This window comes from Lepidochelys olivacea (assembly GCF_965140295.1).
Source record: "Lepidochelys olivacea isolate rLepOli2 genome assembly, chromosome: 3".
In the NCBI taxonomy this organism is placed as follows: Eukaryota; Metazoa; Chordata; order Testudines; family Cheloniidae; genus Lepidochelys; species Lepidochelys olivacea.
Genome location: NC_140413.1, coordinates 136957967 through 136970363, shown reverse-complemented (window position 1 = coordinate 136970363; position 12397 = coordinate 136957967). Strand labels below are relative to the sequence as shown.

The window sequence follows — 12397 nt, the reverse complement described above, 5'->3', positions numbered from 1 at the left end:
TTTCCTTTTGAGTGTCTAACTGTAGCAGCCGGTACTGCTGTAATGTGGCACTGTTCCTTGTAAAGCAATGGGACAATGTATGCAAATAGAACTACTTAGCTACTGATTTGCTGAAAGTTTCTTGAACACTTAAAGGGGTCTAAAGAGATAATATACCAAGGAGGATGCCCAGTCATTAGGAACAAATCACCACCAGCAGAAAAGGTGATAAGCATTGTTTATATGGGATGTACAGCAAAATACTACGTTGTAGAGAAACTTTTATACGTTTGTCTCAACATCAAATCAAAGAGTACTGACTATGCTGCTGCATTTGGCACTGCTTAGCACTTCCAACTATACTGCTTTTCATTATGACTTTATTTATAGTCTTTGCACATTAGCAATGAACAAGATTAAAGATTTTTGACTTGCTTTTGTTTTCTTGAATTTTACCTTTTATCGTTAATGGCAAATTTCTAACATGACAGTAGTAAAATTAAAAAGATTAAAAGATTAAAAAATGTAGCCTGATGTACAAAGCAAAAGTGTTCTTTTCACTATTTGTTTCTATTTTATATGTAATTTTAAGGGAAATAAGTAGTTTTCTGCATTTCAATGATTTGCAATTTTACACCAAAATTAGCAATCTCACTTTAGTTCTTTTGTCACCCCAGTATTTGTGCTAATAAACATTGATGCTTGAAACACTTCACACACACAGCTATCACTAATTTTTGTGTAAGTGACATTGGTGATAGCAAGGCAGCCTGGTACATCTGATAACAGATTTTACTGAGAGTTATGAACCTGGGTTCTATTGCTGGCTCTGCCATCAACTGTGTGTCACTTTGGGCAAGCCACTTTATTTGTCTATGCCTAAAATGGGGATAATAATGCTTACTCACCTTTACAACACTTTTTATGATGTATGCATGAAAAGCACTATAAATGTGCTCAAATTATTATAAACTTATAGGTTTGCTCAGTAATAATTGATTATATCCTAGAATCTACCTTTAGGTTTTTGCATTTCTTAACAGCAGTCACATCCACCACAGTCTTTGTGTGAGCATATGATTGGATCATCATGACTGAATAGTCCACCAAAGACTTATTAATTGCAGGCAGAGTGGTCTTTTGAATTGAGGGCCCGCTGCTTTCAAGCAAGCTCTTTTGTTTAGGTAGTTTTCTACGGACACAAATGATTGATATTTCAAGGATCGAGTTAGCATGCTTGGAGTAAGACTTTCGTGACTGGATCTTCATCCATGTCAAAATGATGATGAGTCTTGTCAGCAGTTTCTTGAAAGAAAGGCTTGGTACTGAGTAATAGCATGCAGGCATGCAAGGAAAGGGAAGGCAGAAACAGTGAGGACAGGGGGAGACGAATGAATGATATTGACAATGCAACATATAAAACAAAAGAGACAATTTATCTAAGAAGGTCCTCAACCAATGCAAACTAACAAAGTGAAATAAAACAAACAGAAAATTACATTTAAGCATTAGGAGATTTATTGCACAGAATATGGTATCAAGTGAGAAGTGTAAGTAATACCATTTGGGCAACACTATAAAACATTTATTAAGAAAATAATGCTGCTGTTGTGGAGGAACTTTCTGCAAGCAAGAAAACTAGCCTTCCCACAAGGAATGAGAGTCAGTTGAGAAAAGCAGCTTCCCAAAAATAGAAATAAGTCCTAACATAAGAGATCCTGGATCATTAGGCCTATGTTTCTCACATGTGGATCTAGGTTGAGAAAGAAAAACAGGCAATTCCATGAGAAAAACAAGTAATCTGCCATTCTCTATTACAATAGAAACAAGATTTTTTGAAGGTGTCAGGGATACCTGAAGCCTTAGCATAACCAAAGGTTAATAAACTCAGAGAAACATGAAATTACCTACACAGATAGTTCTGCTCATTTTGAAAATTGTAAATATGCTTTAGTGTAATTAATATCAGGGCAAGTCATTCAAATATAATATTTTAGAAGTGTTAATTAATGCAAAGGAATCATACATTTTAAACTAAAATCTCCTTTTAAAATTTGACAGTGTTTATTGGTTTCAGAAAGAAAGTTCTTTAAGGCTATGAGGCACAAAAGTGTTTAAGAAGAACAAGTTTTGAAAATTAGGGTCTTGTATTTAATATGAAGTTACAATTGTAACTACACGTTTTTTACATGCTGTCAAGGTTCCTCCCCCACTCTGAACTCTAGGGTACAGATGTGGGGACCTGCATGAAAAACCTCCTAAGCTTATCTTTACCAGCTTAGGTCAAAACTTCCCCAAGGTAACAAATATTACCCCCGTTATCCTTGGAATGGCCGCTACCACCACCAAACTAATACTGGTTACTGGGGAAGAGCTGTTTGGACGCGTCCTTCCCCCCAAAATACTTCACAAAACCTTGCACCCCACTTCCTGGACAAGGTTTGGTAAAAAGCCTCACCAATTTGCATAGGTGACCACAGACCCAGACCCTTGGATCTTAAGAACAATGAACAATCCTCCCAACACTTGCACCCCCCCTTTCCTGGGAAATGTTGGATAAAAAGCCTCACCAATTTGCATAGGTGACCACAAACCCAAACCCTTGGATCTGAGAACAATGAAAAAGCATTCAGTGTTTTACAAGAAGACTTTTAATAAAAAATAGAAGTAAATAGAAATAAAGAAATCCCCCCTGTAAAATCAGGATGGTATATATCTTACAGGGTAATTAGATTAAAAAAACATAGAGAACCCCTCTAGGCAAAACCTTAAGTTACAAAAAAGATACACAGACAGAAATAGTTATTCTATTCAGCACAATTCTTTTCTCAGCCATTTAAAGAAATCATAATCTAACACATACCTAGCTAGATTACTTACTAAAAGTTCTAAGACTCCATTCCTGTTCTGTCCCCGGCCAAGACAACTACAGACAGACACACAAACCCTTTGTTTCTCTCCCTCCTCCCAGCTTTTGAAAGTATCTTGTCTCCTCATTGGTCATTTTGGTCAGGTGCCAGCGAGGTTACCTTTAGCTTCTTAACCCTTTACAGGTGAGAGGAGCTTCCCCTGGCCAGGAGGGATTTCAAAGGGGTTTACCCTTCCCTTTATATTTATGACACATGCAGTTTAAAGGAACAGTTTGAAAATATAGTTTCCACTGTCTAGTGATGAGAGATGCATATTGATTTAGGATAAACTTTATTCATTATGGTGAGCAAACACTATTGTTCTAATCCAAACTCTCCTCCTCATCCTCAAAACCATTTTGCAAATAGGAAAAGAAAAGCACATCCCTGGAGAGTTTGTCAATGGAAAATCTATTCTTTTACTTTAGATTCACTGAGGTTACTCTAGCCTTTATCACCAAGACAAGCTTGGATTTCATTAATAGGAGAAATCAAGAAATCATTTTCTTTCAATGGGTTTCAAACACAGGACACAGTATGCTAAACAGCAACAGACTTCACACTAAGAAAAGGAAGTTTCTTGAGTGAAAGCATAGGCTGAGGTCAAGGTATTAGCAAGTGTCATTATCTTAAGTCAATCATGAATGCAAACATCTTAATGGGGGCATACAAAATAAAACCCAGAAGAAATTAACTGGAAATTGAACACACAAAAACTACTGGAAATGGTAGACTCAGAGCTAGAAATCAGCATGAAATGAACAACACTTAGAACTGGGAAAATCATAGAATGGATTGAAAATGTCAGGATAGAAATACCTCTTCTCATTAGGGAAAAAACGCTGCTCAACTTTATGCATAAAATTATGTAATAAACATGCCAATTTGAAATCTGCCAGGTCGTTTATTTAACAGCCATTTTGCATGAGTTTTACCAAAGATCTCCACAACTCCCTTTTTCATTGCCTTCTTAGATTGCATATTCCTCTTTGCTCCTCAAAGTTAAATAGCTTTTCCATATCTAAAAGGGCCATTATCTTAGGCACTTTCCGGCTCAGAAGATGGTACTGCTACCTCTGGGGAAACTGGGAATCTCCTGTCTCAAATGGTATAAGCTTTCAGTGTCTAGTCCTACAGAGTCAACAAGATATTGGACCTTAAAATTTGGTGTGTTTTTAAATCATACTAAGATATACACCTTAGTCTTGTGAGATTCCCAGTATTCCCACCATCCATAAATCTTACATCATTACACTTCAGTGCTATACAAACAACACAGGACAATGTAAGAATATTATCAAGAAGATCTATGGTAATTTCATACTCACTTAAGTGATTTAGGAGCCTAGCTCCCATTTTCAAAAGTGACATACCTATTTAGGTTCTTAAGTCCCACAGGCTTTTGTCAAGGCTGAATCCCCATTCTGTCACTCCAAGTGCAGAAGGTGGGGGTCCGCAAGGATTCTAAAAATTAATACTTGCCACTCCAGGCTTATATTACACTCCCAGGGTTACAGCTTCTCTCTGACCTTGGCTTGATAAACACTACCACCGTCCAAATGCAAAAAAAAAAACCCTTTGAACCCAGTAAGGAGCACTTGGGAATTCCTCCCTGTGGGGTACCCTCAAGCCCTTTCACCCCTCCTCCCCCCAGGGAAGAGCTGAGAAAGAAAACAAAGGAAATTAGCTGGGGCTACCAGCTAATCAAACAATATGCACAAACCTCTTAGGACACCAAAAATCCCATCCTGTTCTTAAAAAAGGTAAATTTTATTAAAAACAAAAAGAAAAAAATACATCTGGAACTTAGGCTTTTCCTGGATTTTAAAAGAGCAATTCCAAAAATTAAGCACTCAAACTAGCTTTCTTGGGGGTACAGCTTAAAGGTTACAAGCAAACAAAAGCATCAGGGTTTAGCACAGAGGATATCCACAAGCCAAAATAAGAAATAAACCTGATAGCGTCTAACTAAACATTCCCTATCCAAATTATTTCTTCTAGGTATGGAAGTTACTTTTTCATACCTGGTTCAAACCTTACACAGCATTGCTGCTCTGTGTCCCTTCAGCCCAGAGAACAACAGACAAAGGGAAAGTTTCTTTCCCCATCTTAAAAAGTTCAAGCCTTCCCACTGGCTCTTTTGGTCAGGTGCCCACTTTTTTTTCTTTACCTGGGGGACTTTTTAACCCTTTACAGGTAAAGCAAGTAAAGAACAGCTACCAAGAGGGATTTTACAGCTAATTGGCTGGCTGGGTGTCCATCAAAGGGAGCTATCCCCCACTTTATTTATCACAGCTTTCAATAAGACAAGCTTCTTACATTATTTTGGTACATAAATGCCTAAATCCCATTGACTTTCAATGGGATTTAGGCTCTTAAACACAAAGCTGTTTTAAAAATGAGACCTAGGCTCCCAAATCCCTGGGCTCTTGACTTTTTTCTTAGGTGCCTAAATTACTTCGAAAATGAGATTCTGGCTAATAAGTCACATTCATGCGTTTGAAAATTCATTCCAATCATTTCACAAAAATGTTAAAAAACTAAACACTTCGACTCATTGAGCCAAATCTGCTGTTCCTTGGGGAGGGAGGCAAAAGTGAGTTTAAATCAAATTTGAGCCTCCAGCCCTGGAAAAAATTAGAGCATCTCAAGTCTACCGTACTTTGTGTCAGTTTGTAGCTTCTCCTGGGCCAATGCGCTCTAGCCACACTTCCCTTTTTCTATCACACCCTCTATTCCAGGGCTGCAAAGCAGGGGCAGTGTAGTGTCATTGTGGCAACACTTTACCAACCGGGGAACTCCCTTATACTGGGAGTACTCCAAAAGGGCTGGTTCTGCTTTCTTTATAACCCAAAATGTCATAAAGAGGCCTCAGCATTCTGCAGATTCCAACCCAGGTACGGGATGGCAGATTACAAATAGAAGAGCTTTTTCAATCTCAATTGTCACATTGCTATCCACTCTGAGCATATCACATTGCTCTACACTGCATCATTTAAGGCAGTGGGATCCTGGGGGTCTGCAGATTATGTCTAAGATTTACAAAGGGGTCCGCACCCTCATTCAAAATGTTTTAGGGGTCCGCAAATCAAAAAGGGTAGAAAGCCGGTGATTTAAGGTGTCAGTGTGATGAAATAAGAGATTCACCCTAAAGGGCCATGCATTATTATATATCAGATACATACTGTTAATATAAATGTAGCAGCTACCAAATAATCTGAATTTCTGGCAGAACATTTACAAATACTCTCTGAGCAAATAGCTGGATTTTTGGGTGCATAAATTAGGAGTAACGTGTAGGCAACATCAGATGAAGCTGAGACACTTGACAGCCTAGAGAAAGGGTATTCTAAATACACATTGGCTGGTCTTGAACAACTGAAGGGTTTCTGTTAGTTTTATGAAAAAAGAAAAAGAGCATACTTAAATATTGCATTTAAATTACCTTGCCCTGCAGATGAAGATTACTGTGGATAATATCCCTAACTTCATCTTCAGTGTCTTTCTGTGAAGGAAAAATACATTGTATCACATACATCATACAGAACATTCACTGAAATAAAGCAATTACTTGTGTTAAACAGGGACGTCATAGGCTATGCATACCATGTTAAGGAGCATTCTCTTGGGATTAAGATAGGCCTCAGAACTTCAGGATTCTATTCCCAACTCAACTGTGCTGACCTAGACAGCTGACAGCCGCTATGTACCTCAGTTTAACAAACTGTACACTGGGGATAACAATATCTGCCTATCCAGCGGGCATGTATTGAGGGTTAAGAATTATTCATATCAAGTACTTTGATATCCTCAGAGGAAAAGCACTGTATAAATGCAAAGTATTATTCTGATGATGTCTTATTCAAACACTGGGCAAGATTATGACTTTTATCCTTCTCTAATGTAGGTAATGACTTAAAGAGAGCTGCATACCAGCTGCAGTTCCTGAACATATTGTGCTGGAAACTGGTACAATAACTGCAAGTATTTGGAAAGCAAGAGCATAAAGTGGCCCCTACATACATCCTTTCACTGGTGTATGCTTTCTTTGCATCTGCACAGACGAAGCTGTTTTTGTCAGTGTGGAGGAAGGAGAGGCATTGGACCCTCCTTGTCCCTACTCTCTTTGGGGTGTCTAGCACCACTGTCCACATTGGTCCCCTCTCCTCTTAATTCTTATACACTAGGAGTAGCAAGACCAGGCTTGTGTCTGGACTCTGCACCAAGTGCAACTGAAGGCTCCCGGGGCCTACCTCTTAGGTATCTGGGTATGGCTAACCCCATTTTAGCTCTCCGGGAGTAGGTCTAGATTCCATCATTTATATCTGCAGTTATATTTATAGCTACCTATAGTCATTCAGCCCGTTGAACGATCATTTGCATTAAAATCATCATCATAAATACAGTCTGGAACCCTTTGCCCAAATCAGTGTAATGAATGGTACCATATGGAATTCTTTGTTGCCCACTCACCACTAAACAGAGAAGGACGGTCTTCTCAGACTTGAGTTCCCTTCCCCTCATCAAAAACCGGTCATTTTAAAACAGTATAGCTGTCTGAAGGTCATATATGCTTCTATGACATAAAAGCATTGCAGCTGCACTCAATTGTGATCATACTGTCAAACAAAGCTACTTGACTGTGGAATCATTCCTAAAAGTACCATCTGTATGACAGTGAAACCTCTAGGCCAATATAAAACTATGTAACCAATTGGGAGTGGTGAAAGTAGTACTGTATTTGGGAATCAGTTATGTTAGTATATTTATAGTTTCTATCTGTATTTCTAACTAACCAAAGTTTGTTAATATCTATTACTGGCAATTTTTCATAAAAAAAAATCAAACAGAAATAACTTTGTTATAATTGAACCAAAAAAAGTAGTTTAATCTTTGCCCATTCCAAGGCTTAGCTAGAAAAAAATACACTTACACAAAGCAACATATCCAAAAAAACATTTTTTTCAGCAAATCAAAATAAAATTAAGAGGTGTAAATGAATAACCATGGTGGTCATCCATGGTAATTTTTTACATAAGAGAGTACACTACTCAGTTATCACTGGGAATCCTTACAATTATGTCCACAAATCAACATTTAAATAATAAAAAACAGGTTTTAATGCTTTGCATTTAATTGTAGTCATAATTTCTTACTCTCTTGTCTGCAGGGTTGCAAAGACAGAACACTCAGCCCCAAGAAAAGAGTTTGAGAACGTCTCACATTTCTTACCGATCAATTCTGGAATGTTTTGATAGTCCTCTAAATTGAGTTCCATCTAATCCTTTTAAGCATGATCATTAGGGTCTGATCCAAACCCCACTGTGGTCAATCAAAAGACTCAATGGGCATTGGGGTCAGGTCCTGAGGATAGAGAGGATTAAAACAAGGAAAAGCAGGGAAATCTCACAGAACTCTGTTAGAGGAACAGTGTAATGTCACTTCTCCACTGCCCCAGATCTAGAAGAAAAAAAACACATGAAGAGGACCTACCATGCTGAATCTGTTTTTGGCCAGTGCAATTAACTCTTGGTCTCTGGGTGCACAAATATTTAGACCAATAGGTAGTAATCTCTTCAGTGCTGCTACAATGAGAGATGTCTGCACAGAATACCGGTCCCCTTTTCGCTTCATTTTCTTTCTCTCCTGATCAGAAAGAGCTGCCTAGAGCATATAACAAATATTTTATTATTATTAAATATCTACATCTGCAATGACATTTTAATTTACATTTTTCTACTGTTGCCTAGTTCTGACAATTTCATTACCATCTATCCAGTTCCATCCTCATCCAAAGATATTGCTCACTATGCCACACTGCCCTGTGTTTCACTCAAATACTTCATAAACATGAATATTTTCTAGAACAACTGTCTTTTTACTTGATCCCACACACTTATTTCCCTTCCTATATGTGAATGGACACTGTTCTTCAGTAGACACACTTGTCAATAGTCCTTTTATGTCTTTCCTCTTTGCAAACATGTGTCATTTCCAATTTCCAGTCTCTGAGTCCTGCCTTCTCTGTTTTTGTTGTTGCTGTTTAAATACCGCTACCTTTTCTGGGGGAATCACCATAGTTTACCATAGGAACCACTGAGTTCTGGCTGAAAAAGTGGTGACAGTAAACAAAAGTGTTGTCTGGAACCATGGAAAAAAGTGTTGTCTGGAACCATGGAAAAAATTGAAGTATCTGCAGCAGAATTTTCTGAGCTGAACACTAAAAACCATAAGAACATTTCTTTATAAAACACAGCATTGTCTTCTGGACTGAACACAGTATTGAGAATCAGACATTCCAGTGCCAGTTCTGCCACCAGTTTACATGCTGTCTCAAAGGCCTTACTTCGGTTTACGTCAGTGTAAAGGAGACCAGGAAGGTGGCCTTCCTCACCACGGGGGTGTTTTCAAAATGAATTCATTAACATTCATTTCATGCTTTGATTATGTAAAGTGTTATGTAAATACTGAGTATTATTTTAATTATACATCAAAAAGTGGAGTTCTCATTGGCTTTTGTTTGATGAGATTTTGCCATGTAGGAAACAGCAAGGCCATGTGAAATTAATAGGTCATAGAAGTTGGATTGTTTAGCTGTCTGGAATTTCAAAGAATCATGTGCATTTCAAAAGATGACATTCAATAGTTTTCTCCTGTTTGAAGACAAACACACATAAAGGGATACATGAAAAAATAAGCTAATGGGTGAAAAATAAGCTATTGTATGAAATGTTTGACATATATATGTGAAAAATACAAACTGATTAATTAAATTCAATGTTTACTAGTTGATATGCAGCTTTTGCAAAAAGAATCCTTTGAAGTGACACTTATTTAAGTGACTAAAAAGGAAATGGAGAATAAAATACAGTTTCATCATAATAATGCCTTGTCTGAATCAGGGTTGACAGATGAAAAGCTGTGCATCCAGTTTCATGTACTCAGAGTACACTGGTACATTTAGAAACTTCTGACACTTCCATAGCAATTTAACTGTGCTGTAACTGAGAGAACCCATTCACATTTACATGTTTGACCCCAATGTAGTCAATGGGGTGGCATGGGTGCAACTGAGATCAGAATTTGACACAATTTCTGGGAAAACTTGTTCACATACACTACATTTTTCTGTAATAAAACAAAAACTATAGAATACATGATAAAACTGTAGAGTTATACTTAACAATTAGACAATAACTGTCTAATATTTCTACCTTATTAATTAAGGGGAATTAACACATACTGCTAATGGGAGACAAGAGAACAGAGTATGTAAAATATCCTGGAAACAGGAACTGGGTTTTAAAATATATTGACTGTGTGTCCAAGGAGATCTGACTGACCCACGCCAGTAGATGCACATGGGTACACTATCAGCATTTCCCCAGAGAAGACAGGGTATTTGGACATTTTATCTGATTGAGTGAGGAGAGAAGATGAAGGAGGATCACTAAGAGGCATAGGAACACAGGGAGGAAAGGGGAAGTTAAATGAAAAGTTAAGTTAAAAAAATTGTTTTGATTCTCTGTTCAGGTTCTGATGCATCCCTCTTCACCGTTGTATCTCAGCACCTTGCAGAAGTGCATTAAATGATGTGACTAGCAGTTGTCATATGTGACGTTCTGTCTTCCCCATATTTTCTCTCCCAGGGGAAAATTATGTGAGGTTTTATTGGATGGGGAGGGGTGTTAATTTAAAAAAAAAATGTCTACTGTGCTATACATGTTTGTTATTGAGGACCACATCAAAGTAGTAAACCTTGCACTTGGACCAGAAAGCTGGGAAGTTTGGGGAAGTTCATTCTACAGCCTTGGACTGGCCCCAGAAAAATCTCTATTCCTGATCCTCCTAGTTAGTGATTTGCTTATTCCTTTAAGGATGAGGGATTATGTCTCGCTGAGTTCTGCTCAGCACAGGACTCAAGAGTTGGGGAAGATAAGGAGGCATTATACCATCTTTCTAAATCTCCCTCTCTCCCCTCCCCCCACCGAGTCTGGCTGCTCCAAGCTGTAGCCAGCTGAAATGCCTGCTCTCTCTTACCTTCATCCTGGTAACTACAGATATTCCCTGTAATTATAGTGGGGAATAACTCTAGAAATGGAAGACATGCACACACACTTTGCCCACGGTAGTAGGCATAATTGCATCCCATCATGCACCAGAGGCCAGATCCTGCATTGTTAGCCTACCCAAAACTCCTGTGGACTAGGACATTGGAGTGCAAAACAATTAAGGATCAGGTCCAACACCAGTAAAGAAGATAGATCAACTACTGTGATATGTGCAGCCAGTGATATAATAATCGCATGGCCTTTAAGCACACCTGATATTTCTATCCACCCTAGCCAAAGCAAGTAGCAGCAGCACAGTGAATTTTCAGCACTACTGGAGGGACCATCATAAATGGCAGGACCCTGAAATTTCACAGGAACATTGAATTTAAGGGATTATAAATGCGGAGACTTGCCGTTACAACCTACAAAGCTAAAACACTAAGAGGAGAGAAAGCAAGACGGGATAACAATATTTAAACTTTGCAGCTCATTGTACCTTAGACATCTTGGATTTGGTGTCAGTAATAAGGAAAGACATGTTGTTGATTTCATTCTGTACCACAAAATTCTGCTCTTCCCTTTTGAAATTCTGAAATGTTACACAGGAGATCTCAGTTAAAAGCACTTATTACATGTGAGAAATCTGTCCATACAAGTCTTGAATAATAAATATGGGTTCACTGGAACTCTGTAGATTCCACAAAGTTACAGTCTCTATGTTTTTAACAGATTCTCAAGAATATGCTAAATTCTGGCATTATTTATATTGGACAAATCTCAGATTTTTATCCACTCTGAACATAAAGTGGATCTACAAACAGATATCCCCTGATTTAAATGAAAGAGATGTATTTTTATTCTCGGAAGGGTCTGGTGCAGCTTTGAAAATCTATTAGGGAAAAGAGAAGGAAGGCAAAGAATTACCAGGAGCGAATGATATCAAAAGATATGATTGAAATTTTAGCCACAGTGCTTAGAAAGCTCTTCAGAAACTATTGTTGTATAAAAGAATATGATTGTGCAACATAATTAATTTGTATAAATGAAGTGAGCATTTTTATATCTGAAGTGAGCTTTAATTTCAATATTTTTTTCTCTAACACCTAAGGGAATATAAATTTCCAACGCGATATTAACATTTACATCTGAGCAAACAATATTTCCAATAACCTGACTCATTGAACTTAAACTTACCCTTTTAACATACGCAATAAGACTGTCATTACCAGCTTCTTGAACTGACAAATTATGTTTATCAGTTGTTGTTTTTTTAAATGGACTTTTCATTGTGAACAACAGCCCACTGTGGATATTTGAAATTCCAGCTGTTAGTTGTGATGAATCACATAAACCAGCGGTTCTCAACCGGGGTCCAGGAGTCCTTTCAAGGGGGCCGCAGGGCCCCGCAGCTGAAACCCAGAGCCTGATACCCGGCGCCCCTGCAGGGCTGAAGCC

General features: G+C 38.1%; 1 protein-coding gene across 1 annotated transcript in view; it reads right to left on the bottom strand.

Annotated features, from left to right (window-relative positions):
- The window catches only part of RYR2 (ryanodine receptor 2), a 717900-nt gene that overhangs the window by 140027 nt on the left and 565476 nt on the right, over nt 1–12397 (bottom strand). The window contains exons 71-73 of the mRNA XM_084622892.1: nt 11439–11531; nt 8382–8552; nt 6334–6393 (exon numbers count right to left, since the gene is read on the bottom strand). Of these exons, the coding sequence (XP_084479018.1) occupies nt 6334–6393; nt 8382–8552; nt 11439–11531 (324 nt within the window). The remainder of the gene's footprint in view (nt 1–6333; nt 6394–8381; nt 8553–11438; nt 11532–12397) is intronic.